Source organism: Cygnus atratus, chromosome 6 (assembly GCF_013377495.2).
Source record: "Cygnus atratus isolate AKBS03 ecotype Queensland, Australia chromosome 6, CAtr_DNAZoo_HiC_assembly, whole genome shotgun sequence".
Taxonomy (NCBI): domain Eukaryota; kingdom Metazoa; phylum Chordata; class Aves; order Anseriformes; family Anatidae; genus Cygnus; species Cygnus atratus.
Genome location: NC_066367.1, coordinates 24368603 through 24389381, shown reverse-complemented (window position 1 = coordinate 24389381; position 20779 = coordinate 24368603). Strand labels below are relative to the sequence as shown.

General features: G+C 45.0%; 1 protein-coding gene across 1 annotated transcript in view; it reads left to right on the top strand.

The window, feature by feature from the left end:
* The window catches only part of KALRN (kalirin RhoGEF kinase), a 497270-nt gene that overhangs the window by 396995 nt on the left and 79496 nt on the right, over window positions 1-20779 (top strand). Inside the window, exons 34-35 of the mRNA XM_050711733.1 lie at window positions 6765-6794; window positions 8338-8584. Coding sequence (XP_050567690.1) covers window positions 6765-6794; window positions 8338-8584 — 277 coding nt within the window. The remainder of the gene's footprint in view (window positions 1-6764; window positions 6795-8337; window positions 8585-20779) is intronic.

Genomic DNA, 20779 nt, shown 5'->3' with positions numbered 1-20779 from the left:
ACTCTCTGAGGAGAGAACAGGGCTGCTGGAAAATGATTTGATTCCACTCTTCTCAAAACTCTGGCCAAAACAGAACTCCTCAGTTAGATAAAGACAGATGTGCATGGTGCCTGCCTTTTGCAAGGGGTTGTGTGCTTGTCCCATTCCATGTGTTTGTTTTTCAGGAGCTTCTGTTGGATTTTAACTCCCCTTCTCCAGTGGTACCAAGTATTTGATGCAGACAACTGGGTTCTGGTTTTAAACTCATCAGCTGTGTAGACCTTTTACTGTGCACTCTTTGCTGTTTGTACCTGGAGATGTTTCACAAAGTTCCTGACCAGATTACATGACCAGATTTCGTGTACTTGCTAGCAGTGTCTTGGGAGTTGGTGCTTGATAAATGATATGTTGACTGAAACCCTTGACCTCCTGGGTCAAGACTGTCTGTTTTGCTCAGTATGCTGGACATACAAAAAAAGGCAACTAGTCATTACTGCCTAATTTCAGCCTACTCTCATGCTTTTGTTAACCCTAGGCGTGTTCAGAACATCTGTGGCTGCAAGAGGTGACAGCTGGAGCTTTACCTTGGGGTGTCCAGCCATCTGCCCTTCTCACCCTTGCTACACTAGTAGTAAATGGGTTTGGAGCAAGTTGTGCTGTCTCTGTGGCACTGAGGAAATACCGATGATATATGCTTTATTTTGTGCTTCTCCTGGGCAGGGAATGGGATTTTGATACCAGCTCTCTAAACCAAATGCCATGAGAAAACCTTCAATCTTAAAAGGCCAAACACAGACTCATGCTCTGGTTCAGTTTGTAGGGTGAAACAGAGTCTGGTCGTCTTTATCTTCAAAAGCATTTTTTACAGTTGCATGTGCTGTTTAATTGGGGCTGACTCTAGCCTTACTTTCTGGGGAAAAAAAAAGGCTCCAGAAATAATTCAGGCAGCTCCATTCAAGCTGTTCTGCAGATGTCAGCATATGCTGGAGTCCAAAATCCAGCACAGCCAGGATATGGTCGTACAGTAACGGACTCCAGCAAGATATGCTGGACAAGAAAGATTTGTGCTATTTGAGACCATAACACCAGATTTCCTTGCCATTAGCATATTTATATGTCCCATGTGCCATCTCTGTTTCTTCTTCCTGCTGCGGAATAGCGTACTGTGTCTTGATTTATGGAATGCTGAGCATCCAGATGCCTCTTGTTATCTCCTCGCTGAGAGGAGCAAAGCTGGTACATTTGGGCTACAGGCTGTCACCATCATCCTCACCATGTGTTTGACAAATAGCTTAAGTATGAAGAGACCTCCCCATGAAGCTCAAGCAGTGATCCTCTTTGTTTGGTCAGACAAAGCAAAGAGTGGGAAGCACCATCTCCATTTTAAGGGCAGATGAGTATAGGGGCCTGAGGATCAAGAAGGACTCAGAGGTGAGCCAGGTATTCTCCAAGGACTTTCTGAAGTGAGCTCAGTCTGGAGCAATTCTGCTGACCATGATAGGTTATTCCTGGTTCAGTTCCTAGCTCCTGAAATATAATCTACCCCACAGAAACACCTCCGTACTGATGCAATGAAGCAATCACCAAAATTGCCAGAGCTCTCAGCTCAGCATTCCTCAGAGGTGCAGAGCTTTTAGAGGGAGGAACGTGGGTGACTCAGTGTTCGCACCCCAAACAGAGCCTGTTACAGCACAGTAAAACTAAACCAATTCTCCAGGACTGAAATTCCTCAAAGGCCTTTTCTGGATTTGATCTTTCTCTCTAACTTCCCAGTAAAAAGAAAATCCCTATGGAATTACGGAAATTTTCACAAAGAATTCTCTGGGGGATAAGTTTTCTAGTGCCTATCCCCCAGCTCGAGTGACAGCTCCTGGATTTATTTCAGTGCAGACAGAATCGGCGTCTAAGTGGTCTTATTTGCTTTTTTTTTTTAACTCTCTTGATAAGAATGCAAATCCCATTCTTTCTCCTGCTGCCGCTCTCACCCTCTTGAATTAGGCTGTTATGGTGACTAAAATCTATCCAAAACTGGCTGTCATCCAAATCCAGATGGGCAGAAAGCCTAAAAGCAACAGAAAACTAGCAATTTATATTAGGACACAGAGCAGCACCACACAGAATGCTTTGTTTAAACTAGCAGAGCTCTGTGTGCTATTGAATATATGTAAATAACCGGCTAGTGTGGGTTTCTACAATGATGCTGGCATATTTTAAAATACTTAAATACTCTGAGCAGCTCTTCTGACCCTGATGGATTCATTCTCTGTTGCTGGTTCTTTGAGTGAAAATCAGATGTTGGCTTGAGATTTGTACTACAGAGTAAACGAATTCTCACCTACCTGAAATATATCGTTTTTTACCTCCATCTGTAGATGCTGTGCACTGCTGATTCTGCGTCTGAATATTCTGGATTTGTGATTAAAAATATACTGAAGGGATAACTGAAACATTCTAGGAGCAGGAAAAGGAGATAAATATGACCAAATGATACAGCAATTTTAATAACAGATTGGATAATCTAGAATAGTGGGTTGGGCTGGACACGGTTCTTTACACTATAATGTATTTTTAGATAGCTTAATATTGCATGAGAGGATGTTGTGTGTGTTGCATACTGACAGAGCATCTTTAGCAACCACAAGCGCTTAGGCCAGACAAATGACAGTCTAATACAATGCGTGGAGCAACAGTTTGAATTTGGGCTTTGCCAAAGTATGGCAGCTTCAGCTTGCTGTGTTTTTGTGGTGTGATTCTCCAAAGGAGCTGAGGCAAAGGTGAGAGATACATGTAATGAGCTGATGTTTATCCTCCTGCTTTCTGTTACTACTCTGTTATGAGAGGGGGCTGACCAAAATACAGGCGTATTTGGAAATGGAGAACCCCAGACATAACTCATCTGTTTGTGTCCCTTGGCAGTGAGTGTCAATGACCAGCAATGCGATTCCTGGAGCTGTAATCATTGCTCAGCGTTCAGCTCAGGGATCCAAATACCACACTGAGCATCAGGTATGAGGTATGAGCAGCATCTGCCCCAGAGCTGTCAGGGAGGAGACAGCAGCACTGAACCCCTGGCTGTGATGCTGCTCACAAGGACTGCCATGAGCATCAGATGTAGTTCTCTGACACCCCGCTGTGATGCTGCTCACAAGGACTGCCATGAGCATCAGATGTAGTTCTCTGACACCCCAGGTCCTCTCTGTTATGTGCCCTCACAGGTCACAGACCACAATATGCTTCGTGAGCCTCTGCAGCAAATTTAATATCTTACTTAAAAAAGGACTAAAACCTTAATTATGGCACTGTGTCACAGGAGGAAAGACCAAGCACACCAATATTTTGCACCTGTGTAGAAGCAGCCAATTGAAATGCCACCACATTTGCTGGGGTGACAGGTATTTATTCACCCACGCTGTTACAACCTCTGCGGTATCTCTGTTACCAGTTCTCAGCCTCTCTGAGATGGGTTCGTATTTAGAACCAGTGTGAGATCCATTGCAGTTTGCAGGATAAACCTGTCAGCTGCCTGTTTTTAAGAAGTGTCTGAGGTGTCCTTTTTCAGAGACCATCTTCCAACCCCCTGCTTGCCCTGTTGGAGAGCTATTAATTCCCACTAGACTTTAAACTGAAGTGGATTTAGTACTAGTTAAGCTCTATTTTAGCGGGAAGGAAGGCAGCCAGTGACCTGATAGGTCTTTTCCATCTGTAGTGTAATGATAAATGTTCCTCTGGTGTTCAGCCTTGCTTCCTCTGACTGCTGCTTCATGGCTGGAAATTTAACAGATGCAGCAGTGGCCATGCACACATACTGTGGCTCAGGAAAGGCCATCAGATGGTAATCCTGCCATAGTACACCAGTACCTCCTGATCCCTGGAGCTGAGTTGGCTCCCGTGCTTGGAGCAGCTGGGATGTCCCCATAGCAGGACATGTCCTTGTCTGGGATCTTTTTGGTGGCTTGCGCTTCACCCTCCTGAGACTGATGGGCACTCAGATGGGTGTTCCCAAGATCAAAAAGGCTCGTGTAAGTCACAAGAAAACTCCTTTACCAGGGTCAGTGTCTGCCATAGACGGCTCCCGTGGATGCTCAGTTTTGTGAGCAGTGTCCTGCAGTAGGGAGGGTAGCTGTGTGGCTGGGTCCCTGCCTGCACCGGTGACATAGGGCAGGGCTCTTTTCTAGCACAGATTTCATCTGTTTTAGCACATCCTGATGAAAACATTTACACACTGAATGCGTAATGATGCTTCCTAGCCCAGGCCCAAGCGATCAAAGAGGATGGGAGTTGGTTTGCTGGTGGCAGGCAGCAGCCATCTCTGCGGGGCTGCCTTTGTCGAGCAGTGCGGGGACAGGCTGGGGCTCCTGCCAGCTGTGCTCAGGACACAGCACATTCACTCTGGGCTGCTTGGGGCCCTCCTGCATCTTCGCAACATTTCACTATTTGCCTCTGCATTCCCTTTTCTTCTTGATTTTCAAGTCATTGCTTTCTGTGTAATTCATTACATTCATCCCTGTGTCAGATCTTTTGGCTATGCCTTATGCTCTGCAAAGGCATATTGCATCGTTATTTTTATTTTAATGTCTCTCACTGATCTTGTTGTACAGCACACAGATTAGACTGCTGTCTGGGTTTTAAATGTACCAGCCAATGGCTTTAATGGTGGTTTTTATCACAGGAATAACAAAAGTGAATATTATATGTTAAATTATGAAGCCATTTACCTATGAAGTGCAACCTTAAGGACATTCTTTATTTTCTTTTTCCAAACGAAATGCAATACGTGTGAGAAAGCAGCAGCCTGTCTGTATTCCAATTTGTATGCTCAGAGGTAGAGAGAGGCATGATATCCTTCTCTGACAATGCAAAGTTACTCTCCAAAAATAAATTAAGTAATTAATAGCTTGAGGGAACACTTCAGAGGTGAAAGGATTTCTGTCATCAGGAATCAGATGTATTTGCATTATTTGTAAGTGGCTGACAAATTGTACACGTATTAGTGTAATATAGTCTTTCCAAAGAGATTACTTTGCCCTGGGTTAATCTGGTCAATACATATCCTTTGTGGTGTGGTGGTAGGTAAGACACAAGAATAGGCATGGTAAAAACCTGGAAGTCCTTTGCAAAGGGGAGAGATTTCTGTTCTATTCTTTGTGGACAGCACCTAAAAATGACTTGTGGGTCCCTACCTGCATTAACTGCACCTGCAAAGGGACCCTGTTTAATTCCTCCTGCCAAAGACTGGGTCTTTCCTTACAAATTTTAGCGCTGGCTATTCCAGTGGTGAGCTGGAACATGGAGGGAAGTCCTGGTCCATGTTTCAATCCAGAGGATGCTGGAGGAGCAGGTGGTAGAAATTCATAGCAGGCAGCTGGGGAAGGGCAGCTCCCTCCCTCACATCCTCACATCAGAGGTGGGTTTCTAAAGCCAGGGGCTGTGAATGCCTCCCCTGCTGAGGAAGAGCTTGATCACACCAGGTGCCCAGCAGCAGCTAGAAGGTTTGATTTCTTCTGGTTCTCATTATATTAAATAGCTATTTTAATGAGACAGGGAAAACAGGAGTCTGGGGCTAGATGGTACCTGAGGGTCATGGAGTGCACCTGCCTCCTCTGGGATAATGGTTACAGGTGTTGTCCTAATTGAAGCATCTGCTTGTATCAGATGTTTAGTTGTTTGAGAAGGGATTGGCAAAGGCCCACGAGAGGCTGATTTTAGGATATCTGCCCCTCAGCCTGCTGTGCCCAGGGCAGCATCGCTGGCTGGGAGCGGGGAGCTGCTTAGGGCAGCCCTTCCTGAGCTGATGCTCCCTAGCAAGTGCCTAATTAGTCCCAAACTTTCCAAACTGCTAAAATCCCCAGACCGTGTTTCCTGGGATATTTCTGGGCTGTTTCACCTCTCCTCTTAAGCAATAAAAATGACTTATCTTTCAAAAATCAACCCAACCATGTGACGAAAGTTTTTGACTGCTCTGGAACATCTTTTGCCCGTATCATTGGAAACGATGGATCCTGGGCTCCTGTTTTGACCATCTTCTTCATGCCCGGATACCACGTACAGCACTTAGGCCCTGTGTCTGAAGGCAAGTGAGAGTTAATTCCTTGTAGCAGATGTTCCCTGTGTGATGGCAAACACGGACACCTAGTGGTACTTCAGTGCAGGGCATGTAAATGTTTGAAATTTGTCTCTGGAAGAGAAGTGCAACACAGTATTTGTTCATGTTATCCCCTAAAAGAAAGAGAGATTTGTTTATGTTCAGAGGAAAATATCATAAATAACATAATGTGGAGGAAAGAAAAAATATTTGGCAAGGAGTAGTGAAAGTGATATTCATCACAAAATTAATTTGATAAAATTTGTCAGTGTATTTACCACAAAGTAGTCAGGATTTTTCTTGTGTCTTAAATATCTCATACCATACCAAACCAGGTCCCGTACTGGATCAGAAAAAAATAAAAATAAAAATCTAGTTCTCAAATTAGCCCATAGCAAAGAAACCTCAGCAGGTATTATAGCAATATCTTATTCTTACCATACCTGTGAATGTCTGTATTCAAGTTACGGGGAGAGTGTGTCAGTGTGATGAGTGGTGGGTTTGTTGGTCAACTGCATAGCTAGGTGGCAAGCTGATCTTGTGTGCTTCCATCAACCCACTGAGCTCTTTCTGCCAGGATTAATGCTACCACTCTGTCTGAATGGCCTCAAACAGCTGCCATGGCTTGTTTTGTTTGTTTTTTTCCTATTTATTTACAAATAATCTTTCAGAGAAATATTTCCTTCTTCTTCCCCAAATCTAGCATTTCGTCTACGGCAGAGACACAGGACAGGTGAGAACCAGTCCTTGTCCACTGACCCCTTTCTGTAATTGTAAATATCACAACTGTGAATGGGATTTCTTTCTTGCCTGCATTAGACACACAAACCACTATGCCACTGAGTGGGGAGACAGGCTGTTCCCACGGGAGCGTGCATTCGGCCCAAGTGGGCTGCAGTAAGGGATTTTGAGGTTGTACCAACTTGAAAGTGAAGCCTGTAGAGATGGGTGTGCTCTCTTCAGGGGCTCACCCTGTCAAGCCAATAAGCACGTCCCAGTTCTCATTGATTTTACAAAGGTACTGTTACACCTTACAAGATTTCACCCAGTTCAGTTGGATTTACAACCAGATTATTTGAAAACATTTTATAAAGTGCCTGTTTTTAGCTTGATATCCAAAGAAAGTGAGGTATGTGGTATTACACTGCTTTGAATCAGCTTGTTGCTTCTCGTCTTAATAACTTTTGAATCAGTGGGCTAATTCAATCAAATTTTACATTGGAATAAGGACCTCAAAGATTCCTGCATGTTCCAGGAAGCAGGCAGGACATTCGGAAGGACCCTCATGAAGGCCCCTAATGACAGGCAGACAGCAAGGAATCCAGATTGGAGAGGAGCATTCACAGAGCTTCCTTACACCAGAAAAAAACTTAGATTTGTACTCACACCCTTTTAGACACCTGCAAATCCAACCCTGAGATCCAAATCTTTAAGAAAACAAGCTCCATTAGCTATGCTGCTTGTGCAGTCACTATTTCTGTTTTGTTCTGCTTTATACACAAACTCTTATATATCTGGTCTCTGGTTGTATAGAGACTGTGGTTAAGCAGAGACCAGTATTGTTCATTGAGCATTGCAGGGTGTGAGACTGAAGGAAAGCAGCAGGTTGCCAGCACTCAGTACGGAAGTAAGACGATACATTTATTCTTAGATACAAATCCTGGAAGTCAGCATATAATCAGTCACTCTGCGTTTATATATTTACACCTCTGTTTTCCATCAGAGAGCATGGGAGGAGCTTTTCTGATCTGCCCCGTCAGGATTCCCTAATATCCCAAGGGGTCCTTAGAGCAAGTTTGGGAAGATGAGGGCACATTTCTAGTCTTGCAAAAAGTTGTATCTGTATCCTCACTGCACTGGTGGCATGTGGGAATGTGTCTAGCTTATGCTGTAGAGGGGGAGCTGGAATTTGTTCTGCCATGAGGCACAGCGCCAAGGCAGCCTGGGCTATTGCCAGGCTAGAAAGTCACCCCAGAAGCTAAAGCAAGAAAAAAAGCAAGGTTTCTGATAGACACCCACAGCTAGAAAGTGGTGGCATTCAAAAGGTTACTGGGTGGGTAGCTTTGATTTCTCACTTAAGCCCAACAGAAGCAGTAAGAAGTAAAGGAAACCAGGGTCACAACATGTTGAACTTTGACAAAAGAAATGATTAACTTGGCTTCTAAGGAATACAGAGCCTGTCTTTGCCAGTGTAAATATGATGCACAGATGATTGCTTTAATCCTGCCCTCTCTAACTCTTATTCCATTTTTTTCTTTCCACTTGAACCTGGGCAGTTGTCTGGAGGGTGTGAACTAACCGTGGTGCTCCAGGACTTCATAGCAGGCCACAGCAGCGAGCTGAGCATTCAGGTGGGGCAGACAGTGGAGCTGCTGGAGAGGCCGAGCGAAAGGCCAGGCTGGTGTTTAGTCCGGACCACGGAGCGGAGCCCACCGCAGGAGGGTCTGGTCCCCAGCAGCGCTCTCTGCATTTCCCATTCCCGCAGCAGCGTGGAGATGGATTGCTTCTTCCCTTCAGGAAAAGGTAGGCAACACCCTGACAGGTGTTAAGACTGTTTCGGATTTCCCCTTTTGTATCATGTAAGTGCAAAGCTGCTTGGGCTGCTGCTGCAGTCGACGTGGGTAAAGGACTGTGTAGTCATGAGTGAGTTTTGTTACTGGATCTCTGTGAATCAGCACAGCGCTAGCCTAGCTCCATTCCATGAATCAATGTTGTACCTGTGTGTCTTTTGCTGTGTGGCAATTGTTACTGTCTTGAGATGCGGGATAAAAGCAAGAGCTTTTAAACGACAAAGGGACTGCTTTCAGAGCCTAAAAGCCTAGAAGGAGGGAAAGTCAAGCTGTATATACACCCAAGATTCCCCAAGTTGTGGATATGTTACTTTAGGAATGCCACCAGTGCGTAGTCTTTTAGTGTATCCCAGCTGACTGTCTATGACTACAAACACCAGTGAGTACTGGTACACCAGTACTGACTGACTGGTGAAATGGAGACTTTGTGCGTAATGCCACAGTACAAGGGGTGAAGAGTCCTTTACAGTCAGTGCACAACAAAACACGTCACCTGTATTACCCTGTGAGCCTGGGCGTTTACGTCAGTTTTCAGGGAAATGACCTACCCTTTCCTACAAACACCTGCACTGAAAGGTGAAATATTGTTCGTCTCTGTGGTGTCTGTGGCCTATTCCGTTGATGTTGTGTTCTGAGCTGTGTCCCACGCGTCACATCAGTGCAGCCAGACACAGGAGATGCCCCAGACTGCTAGACCAGGACCTGCTTGGTTCAGCGTGGCTGGAGCAAGTCCCCTTCTGGCTGCGTCCCTCTGGCTGCGGGTAGGGTGCAGGGGAATGGCTCCTAAGGTTCTGCTCCTGGCTTCAAACCTACAGCCTCAACTGGCTTTTAAAATTTGTTTGTTTCTCCCCCTGAGTTAGGGGAAATAGAACTTCATCCTTTCTTGTTTGAACAAGTTAAGCTTGGTGGGTTTGTTTGTTTTGAGAAAAAGCATTGAAATCGGGCTCTCGTCTGCCTTTGCTCCCTGCCCGCAGTCCCGTGGCTGCAGCAGGGAGAGGTGCACAGGGCACTGTGAGGGGTCCAGAGTCAGAGTTTCCCTTAAAGCCCAGGAGGCAGGAGGTGAAGTTGCAGCTGACTGTCCCCACTGCCTGAGGTGCAAACTCCAACTTGTCCCACGTCACGTAGACCTGCCACACCTCTCCTCCCCGCACGCCCAGGCCCTGCCGGCTCTCCTGGCTGCTGCTGCCCCAGGAGCCTGTCCTGGTCCTCAGCTTCTCCTTTCAGCCCTACAGGGCTGTCTTCTGAGAAGCACTGCCACACCTCCCCGCAGATTAAACGTGTGAGTAAAGAGGTGAAGCTGAAAATCAGCCTGGCCTGCGTAAGAGCAGCCAGCGCCTGACGTGACGTGACTCACAGGAAGCCAGAGACGTGCTTGCTGGGAGCGCGCTGGGCTTGGCTCCTCTGCTGAGGGATGCTGTGAAACGCCGCTCAGACCTCGTTGGGTTGAAGACTTTCTCCTCAAATGAAACAACACCAAAGAATTGTGAGTGTAGGCCATGGGCAGGGAGGCAGGCAGCCCTGGTGAGGATGGAGGCAGGGTGGTGTGGGGATGAGGGCTGAGCTCTAGGCCAACGCCACACGGTGGGCATGGTGCAACGGGCAGAGTGTGGGGCTGCGGCAGGCAGGCAGGAGCCAACCGATGTCTAGTGAGCACCAGGCTGCCTGAACATAGCACCCAGCCTGTGCCGGCACCCTCTGCCAGGCCATGAGATGGGTGATCCCAGGGAACTCACTGAGCTGGCTCACATCCCCCCTTCTCCAGGCAGGTGCAGAGTCAGTATGGGGCCAGCCGACTCCATCCGTGCATTCATTGCCTTTAGTTCCTTGCATCTCCTTCCCCCTCAGCCTCTGTTTTCTTCCTGCACACACCAAACCCGTATCAGGGAGACTCAGCATTAATGGGATCTCCAGAAGTGCTTCTAGAAATAATAAAAATAGCCACCCAGTCCACAGTTTTGGCCAGAGTACAGCAAATAGGTTCTTCTGTGTCTAATCAGTCCTCCTTCCACTAGGAAAACAGGAAATTGTTTAAACTGAATGTACAGATGCTTGGAATAAAGAAAGGGGAGTAAGTTTAAAGGGGAAAATGAACTATGCACTGGAAGAGCTTGCCAGTCTCATGAGATCCTGCAAGGATTAACATCGTAAACGGCTTCTAGCTGTTCAGATTTGTGTCCTTCTCTATTTCCAGTGTCTTCAGGCATGGTTTGGATTAGGAATCCCTTGGTCCAAGATTCCAAAATGTCTGGCCCGTCTCTACAATCCTTGCTTTATGTAGGGCAAAGGCTGGCACATCTTATGTCAGCATCAAGTGGTCTCCCCCCATCTGTTTCAGATACATAAAGATACACAGCTGCAGAATAGCTGAATTTTGCTTGCAGTTAACAAGGCACGCCATTCTTTGCTTTTACAAGCACGGTAATTTCAAGAATAGAAAGTATCTGTACTTAACATTTCTAGTAGTAAAATTTGCCATCTATGATATAAACATGCACAGTTTTTGACAAATGTAGAACAGTTGCATCTGCTTAATGAAAATGGTAAATAACTGTGTTTTGTCCTAAATAAATTATGGTGGACTGTAAATATAGATCATGAGGCTCACAGAAAGTACCTACCATCCTTAAAATGAAAGACAAAAGAAGCACCTGAAACATCAACATCTGAACAGAACACCTGTGAAAGCCACTGGAAATAAAATCAAACATCACAACTGAACATGTGCTCTGGCTCTCTTCCCCCCCCCCTTTTTTTTTAAAGCTATTCCCTTCTAAATAGTTATTGAGTTAACATAAAATATTACAAAAGGAAAAAGTTGGTGCAAATATAGGAGAAAAAAAAAAAAAACAAACAGAACATTTCCTACATTTCATACTAGAATATCTTTGTAGATTTCTCTTGTTGTTGATCAGTAAAAGCACAGAGACGTCAACGGCTAGTCTCCCAGCCTTCCGTCCGACTCCTGGCTGTGTTCCTTTGAAGGATACACACTTGGTTTTTTCATGACTTTACTACAGCTCAGAGCCCAAGTACAGTCCTGCCTGTCTGTGCTTTCCAGTGATCTGACGGCGTTTGCAATTACCCCCTGTAAAAAGGCAAACAGGTTTCTGGGATTCACCTTTTCGCAAATAATTTACAGATGATTCAGTAAGAGGAACTGGTCTGCAGCCTTGTTACTGTAATCGAGAATTTGTGTTATTATTTTTTTCCTGACTGGCATTCCTTAGGAAGGAAAAAGAAAGACTTGTGACACTAGGAATGAAGCTCTGTTTGAATTGTCTCACGGGGCTAATTACAGAAAACTGTGACTTTTATTCCTGTCTCTTTTACTCTATAATTGAGCTCTAAGGTATTAAACTATAAATTTCAAATTAAGGCAGAAATCTGCATGGATGGAAAGCGACCTAATGACCTAGTCAATATTCATTAAGCACACTGGGACAAGCATGTTCCTGGTGTCAGCCTATTAGCTTCAGCTGAGTGATTCCAAATTTGAATTTGGCCCATGAAACCTTTAGACGAAATCCTGATCTTACAAATCTTGTTGTATGACCACTCACTCAATGTTTTTGTTGTAATATCATAGTCACAATGTAATTCAAAGGCTATTTCTTGTAGTAATTTTAAACAATGTCAATCGTCACAAAAGAAAACATTAAAACAATAGGGTTTATAGCATTTGGTTTAGGCTGATGATATGCAGAGGGATCCCATTCAGGGCCCCAAACCAGATTCAGCCTGCAGGATGCTTGTTTCTGGTCCAAATCCCTGAAGGAGATGAGAAGTACATTGTTTTAAGATGCTATACAAACATCTTGCTGCGCAGGCAGATGGCCACTTAACAGCAGGGCTTTGGTGGCAGCGGTGAGTCCTTGTAACAGAGCAAACTGAGCAGTAGTTGGGTGTCTTCCAACTGCCGAGGGAACATAGGCCTCGCAAGGTGTGTGTTAGCAGGGGGAGCATCCTGCCTGCCTTTCCCAGCTGGCTCGTGCTGGCCTGGGTGCATCAGCTGGGACACCGTCAGACTTCAGGCAGGAGGGCCAGGGGTTTTGGTGCTGCTCAGGTGAACGCTTCTCCATTTAGAGTGTCATCTACCTGATCTTATGGCCAGAGAGAGCCTGTGGCTGGTAGGTGTGACTGCAGGCTGAGCTGCAGAGGAAGAAAGCAGAGGAAAGATGAATAAAATCTGGTGAAAAGAAGAATAGTATCAATGAAAAAGAGGCTACCCTGAAACCTGCATTTTTGTGACCACTCCTTGTGGGAAACAGCAGATCATTATATGGATTAGTGTGCAAAACCAGTGAGGCTAATGTGGCTCTTGTTGGGGTTGGAAGTCTCTTTCCTCTAGCCCCTGATCTCAGAAGAGCAACCTATGTAGGGAAAAGCGTGATCGTTTCTTCCCACGTCTCTGTTTTTAAGAACATCTTGGATTTTAGTAGGGGAAAAGAGTCCAGGCTGCTTTTGTTGTGTCCCTGTTCCTGGTGAGTATTAAATTGTGATCTACATTGGCTTGCGCACTTTCTCTGTTGTTTTAAACAATCTCTGTTGCAAAACATATTCGATGGTAATGATTCCTGATTTCTCCGGGGAGCTGTGTGAGGACGATTCAGAAGTTTTAGTGCACTGCATTAAACCTTCAGTTGTCCTTGTAGAGGCAGAGAAATTGTTTTTGAAAGTCTTAATTAAGAGCAGTCAATTAAAATGTTTGTATGGCTCTGAACTAAAAGAAACATTTTATTAGGTAATAGTTGATTTATCTGGCACGTAAACAGGTCATGGGGTTTCTATTAAATGAACAATGTTCAGGCTCCCATTGTCAATATAAATATGCAGTATTAAAACAAACAAACAAACCCCTTTCCTCTGTTCCTAATACTGTTCCAACAGGGGTGTTCAAAGTCAGAATTTCACCGTGACCTTTCAAGAGAGGTCACACAAACCCCTCCTACTAGTGCTTAGTGCCTCATGGCATCCTTGTTACAAGTTCAGGACATGGCATATGTTGAAAAATCCCATCAGGAAAGCTTTTACTGCATTTTCACTCTGTTTCAATTATGATAGAGCAGCTGGAAACAAGTCGGCTAATGAGCATTTAGTAACATGGCAGTTCTCTGTGGGCTGACACCAAGGGGTGCTGGGGCCCAGCTTGGGACCAGTGTTCCACCTCAATATACCAGGAAAAAAATGAATAACACTAAGTCAGAGATGAGTGTGATTATATGCAGTTGTGAAAGGAATGGGAATAGAAAGACTAGAGAACTCAAAACCACTTTGCTATTTCAGTCAGGTCACCCTTTCCTTTGGTTTTTCTCTGCTGTGTCTTCCTCCTCTTGCTCTTGAAATGATTGGTGGTTTTTTGCTTCACTTTCATGGACCTTCATAGCTTCTCCCCACCACATCACTTCTTTCTCCCTTAGAAGGCAACACCTGCTCTGGTGCTGGAGTGGTTGATGACGCCTCACTCCCTTATCAGCTGTTACCTTTTGGTCCTGGATCCTGTACTTTCTGCTACCTCATAGTCACCTGTGGAAGAACTCAGATAGTCATGAAGTGTCCATTCTTGGTGTTGTCAATGCTTACACCTTCTCCTGGACTGTGTTATCACCAAAATAATCAAAAATGAACAAATACTTAGCAACAGTTGGCAATATGGACGATGAAGTGTGATTGTTGTTGTTTCTAAGAGGTAGACCAAGATGAGCTAAAGCTGAATAGGAATATTCCTATCAGTATAGCTGTAGCTCTGCTACAAATGGCAGACACATTAGTACATCCAGAAGACATAACCATACTGATAAATCCTTCTGCAGCCAAGCCCTAGAGGCTGTGTCAGTCCAAGCAACCCTGGAGCAGCTAGATAAGGTAGGCACAGCCTGACCAAGCCTTGCAAGTACTTAGCCTCCGCGGTGAGTCTCAGCAGCTACAAGTCATGGAGGCAGATTGTGTGCAGGCTGTTGGAGCCTTATTCTGATGGCTTGTGAATGCCACTACTTCTCTGACATGGTGTTTCCATTTTTCTTCCTTTTTTTTTTTTTTTTCAGTATGGCATCACTAGATATTTAAAGCTAGATTCAGCCACGTGGTTTTGTTTAAGACGTATCAGGTACCACTGAAGTCAATTATACTTATTGCTTCAGCTGTTCTGTTATCTAATCAAAGCCCAAGGCCTCCAGTGCTCTACCTGAAACTTTATTTTTGTGGAGAAGTACAATTTAGATGAATGCTTTGATAAAACAGGAAAGGCTATTTTGGGGGAAGTTGCTTTGCTTTTGTTCAGTGGATTTTTATTATTTTAAACACAGGAGTCTTTGTTTAAAAGAGAGAAGGCCTGCAAATTTTCTTGTTTACTTTGCCTTTGCTTCCCCTTCTGACAGGGGGTAAAACTTCATCCACCTAATCCGCTGTCAGCTTAACCCCAAGTTTCACTGTACAGTGGCCATGCTGATTTTTTTTTTTCACTGAGAAAGAAGAAAAGGGGGGGCTGGGATTTAAAAATACTGCACTCAGCTGTGCTCATCAAGAATGTCAGAGGATTCAGCACCTGGTCTGGGGGGAAATTCAGCCGTGGTACACACAGAGCTGTAATCCACACCTGCTATGATCACAAATAATCCGATCAGAAGGATTAGACGTTTGGACATAGCATGTGTTGGGCCTGATTCTCTGTATTAATGTGGGATCCTTTGACAGGTCACTCTCACTGTACATGTACCAGGAGCAGCTTGGAGGGTACAGCATAAAACTGGACAAAATTCAGTAGCTGATATTGCACAAAGGTCAGGCACCTGAGCTGAAGGTTTATTCTGGCATTACAGTCTCTGACAGCTTTATTATTGTGCAACTCATGCTCAGTTTTCTAATGCGTCGTTTACTGCGCCTTTGGGATTTTTGCTTAATTTGGCTGGGAGGCTGTCAGAGAGCAGGCTTTCCTGGTAGCAGGTATAATATCGATTGCTCATACCTCTTCATTAACATACTGGCACCAGCATCTTAGGCTGTGGCTGAATATGGAATATAGAGTTTCTGCCGATTCAGATAATAAATCATTCTGCTTTTAGCATCGCATTAGTCAGCCAACTAAAACCCAACAAAAACTGGCAGAGAAACACTAACAGTGGTCAAACAGGAAAGGATCAGCAAAAATGTAGTGTGGGGTGTTTCCAAACTCTGCGTGAACCTGTAGGAGGACAGAAGCATTCGCACTTGGAGGGTTAAGTTCTGGTCTCTGCAGAAGGAAGCGAGGACCGTGGTGTATCGCTGCCACGCAGTGCCTGTCAGCACTGCGCCCAGTGGTGCACATGAGATGGCTATTTCCAAAACGAAAAATCTTCTCTCTCAAGATAAAGAGTCATTTGTTTCCTGTAGATATGCTTGTGGGCTTGTTGGAGAGGCAGGTTTTAGAAGAGGGTATGGTTACTTATTGCAGCGCTTCTGTTGTATGCAGATTGTGGCTTGGCAGGTCCAGGGTTGGGTGGTGGAGCCCAGCGTCCAGTGTTCTGGGCAGTCTGGGTCTCCCCATCGAGAGCTGGAGCTGTAGGGAAGGGAGAGGGAAAGCAGCTCTTGTGAGTCCCCCTGAGGCTCAGCACATCATTTTCTCCCACAGCCTCTGTGGAAGACCAGGGTCAGAAATTCTCCGTGCCCTCCTGGCTTTCCTGACAGGTTTCCCACAGGGCCACCCCTTGCTTTCCAGGGGCAAGTTAAACCAACTCACATATTCAGGGCTCTGTGCAATGGGATATGGTTGTATTCCTCACTGTACGTGTTGAGAAGCCCCAGAGCACCCGTTTCTCTATCCACTTTCTGCAGAGAAGCAGGAACCTCCTTCCCTGGCTGCATGCTCACAGGTGAAAGGGAGGGCCTAGCTGCTTCGGTGGGTTTTGAGGGCTGGCCCCAGCCTTCTCCTGGCCTCATGAGCCATCTGAGAGGGGACAGACTGGGAGTAGTTAAGCTGTGCATACCTAGACAAGCAAGACTGCTCTGGTCCTATTTTCCCACCTTGTCTTCAAAGGCACGCTGCAAAAGGAATCTTTAATTTTTATTACTAGCATACTGATTTCCCAATTGTCGGGACATCACAAAGGGCAAAGTCAGAAAGATAGGACTACTAAGTAAATATTATACTTTTTGTTCATTAAATGAGACTGCTTACTGGAGAAATCTGGGCTGTGCAGCATCCCATATTGCCTGGGGAAGACCAGAGGCATCTCCCATCAAAAGGACACTAAGCCAAGAATGGCCTGTCCTGCCCAGTCCCCAGTTCTCCTGGTGCTCATCCCAGCATGCGTCCTTTCATAAAACAGCTGAGCTCTGAACTTCCCTTCCTGTAACAAGGTCAGAGCAGACAGAGGGGCCTTTGAAGGGACTCTGAAAAGCAGTGATCGAGTCTGAGCAGCAGTTGCTCTACTGAGGAAGGAGCCAGGCTCCTGCTGTGGTGCTGGGGAAACCAGGTCAGAGCAGGTATTTTCCAGGGCTCCCCGTGTAGTTATCCAGGAGAGGAGTTACCTATTGAGAATGGTCTGAATTTGGGGCCAGTTTCTTTCTAATAACTGCCTAGGGACTTTCTTCTTCTCCTTTGAGCTGAGTGTGTTGTAGACACCAGAGCAAGCAGGCAGAGCAGAGTTTGCAGCAAGAGTTTTTGTACTGGCTCTGACCTGAAGCCAGCAGCCATAATATCTCCACGCCTCTGCCCCACTAGTGAAAAACAAGCGGCCTGGAGGTATAAAAATAGCCGTTTGAGTAAAATCTATTTCCTCTGTATGTAGTCGTGTGTCTTGAGATACGTGTAGCGTGGTGGGAAGGGGGGAGTTGCTGTGGAGCGCTTGGCCCGTCGAGCTAACAGGAAGGTCACCGGCCGCCTTCGCTGAAAGAGCGGCAGGAGCATGTGGACGGCTTGTGTCTTGTGTTTCCTCTGAGGCCAGACTAAATTTAGCAGATTCGCAGATGGAGGTTGGACCGTAATCCATCTGGGACTGCGGGGGGAAGAGTGGGATCTGGGTTGTTTGCCTAGGCTTTTTGCTGCGTAACCAGCCTCAGTGAGCCACCATTCATTATTATGTCCCTCTTCTGCCTTGCTGAATGCGCTGCAACCTCCTCCCTGGTCACTGGCCCTGAACCGTTTAAAGTTTAAGCATGAAGGAAAAATAAGGACTGCTGGTTCTGTGTTCGTACTAACTCCAAGTCAGACTGTGGATGTACTTTCTATAGTATCGACATGAGGGCTGAGCCTATAGCTCGTATCTGTGAGATTTGTAGTATAATGCAGATACTAACGATGAGGGCAAATCTCATTTAAGGCTTCCCAGCTTCCAGACAGTTAAAGGGATTAATCCTAAATGCAGTATTTACACCCTGCAAGATCTGTACGCTGCTGGGCTGGTCCTTCCGTTGCTAATCTTAAACAAATATTTTATGAGTGTGTTTTGAAGTGAACTAGCTCTGCTAAAAATCCCATTTCCCTGACCAGTCTGAACCAGAGCTAGGCAAACTGAAATGCAAAGCACATGTGTATTAAACAATGTATTTCAAGTAATTGAAATTATGTTTTTGTATATCTGCTTCAGCACACTGCGTGGATTTGATATATTGATCCTGACACAAGAAGACCGATTTTCCTGTCATTTACGCAAGCATTTTGTCAGAGCAGTTATTCCCAGGTTACACATTTTGCAAGAAGAGCCTGAACCCATGTCAGCTTCACTTAGTTCAGATTAATCCCAAATTCGAGAAAGTAGAGTTAATGTTGTTGCCGCTGTGATGATCTAAAAGTCTTAGGGCAGGAGGTTATTTACATAAGTGCCAGTGGTGGTTTTTTTTCCCATTCATATTAACTGGCCCAATAAAGGGCATTACCTCTTCTCACAAATGCTGCCTTGCTTTAACTCCAGAACTATATTTATCTTTTCTTCAAGGCAGAGCCCATGTTTGACTATATTTTCCCTAAATCTGTTTGTTTAAGTCTCTTGCGGTTCAGAACACCTAAAGAACAGTTCCCTCTTTTATTATAAGAGGTTAAACCGTTCTTGTTTTTGGTTGTCCTTAGCATTTATTAGAAGACTCTATTTTACATATGTATCACATATTCTTCATAAGAGCACTGAAGAATTATTGACTCTGCAGAATTGTAATGGAGTGAAATAAGCATTTCCTTTCCTTTCTAGAGTTTAAAAAATACAAATTAAATTCCATGCAGTCTCAAACAGTAGAGGGATAATTGCTTGCAGATTGCAGTGAGGGTTGGGATGGCCTCCAGTCTCTCTAAAGGTGTGCCGTCAAACAGAAGCAGCAGTGATACTCTGTCCAAGACTTCCCATAACAAAGCAGCTCTGATTTCATCTCCTCACCAATGCAATTTGCAACTCAAGTATGCTGGTGACTCGTGTTTTCATGAAGTGGACCTAGTGTTCCACGTTTCTCACCAATAACGTTTAACTGCCTGATGCCAAATTAAGTTTTTGTTGCCCTTTACTTTTGCAAACCAAAGAAATTAAAAGTTAGATAGTAGCACCCAGTGTTTCTATTTCAAGGGCATTGTTCTATTTTCTAGAGTAGGGAGGAACACTGAAATCTTTTAACTCAAGCTTTTTCTTTCCCATAGATCATCTTTTAGAAGTGTTCTTAGGTCCTCATACATTTCAGTTTTATTCCTTGCAGACTGTGCCCAGCTCGTTATTTTTTCTGCAGATTTCACATATCTTCAGATTTTTAAGTTAATGGTTGCATTTTGCCAAGGAACATATACCCAGTTTCCTTGGAAATCTATGGGAATTACATTTAGGTATCAGAGAACAGAATGCAGCCTTAAGAGCCAAATGTCATTCTTCAGAAAGGCACTGAGAAATTCATTAACTCTGCAGGACTCGGTGAAATAAGTACATTTTTACTTCCACAGACTGCAAAAAACAAGTTTCACGCGGTGTGAAGGAATCAAGGTGCTCTTGCTGCAAAGAAAGGCCTTTCTAACCTGTGAAAAAGCTTAGTGAAAAAAAAAAGGTTGTGCATGGATGGCAGGGGAAGGGCAGTTCAGGCTTTTCACTCCAGTAATTTTCATGGGTGTTTCACATCTGCTCAGATAAATCTGCCTCATGTGTGCTACACAGACATGCTGCTGCTCCATGGGACAACTGCTTTGGACAGAGCCTTCACCTGAAAGCTATACACCTTCTGCAGTGTACAGTCTTTCCTTATATTCAACGATGTGTCTTTCTGCCTGTAAAAATGCACATTCTACTCCCCATCAGCTCATTCACCATCCATCATAAAACGTGCTAGGGGACATGCAGGCACGCCAGAGATGGGCCTGATCTCAGCAGCACCAGGGGCTGGTGCTTCTCTCTGCTGAGCAAAAGATAGCCAGCCAGATGGAAGTACCCATTTTGTCTGACACAGAGAGACTGAATCTCTTGGACCATCAGACCTGCACACCGTGCCTGCCCGAGCAGTCAGGATCTACCACGGTGAGGTACCACTGAGACCAAGAGATAATGCAGGTGATGCATCAGTCACGTTCCCTGAGGCTCTTTCACTAAATTATTGCCAATAATGGCAGGAGAACCAAGGCAGATCAAGGAACTGATCTGGGTTAAAATGAACTTTTTTTTCTTTTTTTTTTTTTTCCCCCATCTTAGGTTAATTTTAACCTGGATCCATTTGTGGATCAGATTCACTGCGAGGCTGCACAAACATTTCTGTTGGCACAGGGAAGAGGCAGGAAGGCGCAGGCACCTGGGAGAGACAGAAAAGGCAACAATGAGTTTTGGCAGGGCGGTTGGCTCTTGACAATGCGAAGTGCTCATGGAACTATCATATAATGCAGAGCTGTTACGTACCAAGAGATCGGCTGAACATAGGAATGAAAAATTACTGCAGGATATCATGTCCTTGTCCCTCTTGCAGAAAGACAACAGGTTTTTCTGTCTTGTAGTGACTGGAAATGCCAATGTGCTGGAGTTCAGCTTTTGGTAATGTCTTATGGTACCAAGCAGAAGAAGGATTTCTTGAGTGTTTGGTGCTGAACCAGCAATCACTCACTGACATCCCCTGGAGCAGCATTTCTGTACAGGAGATCAGCAAAAATCCTACCTGCCAGAGAGCTAGGGTCCGAGAAATGCAGTTACTGCTGTTCTGTGGACAGTAAAGAACAAAAGTGGGC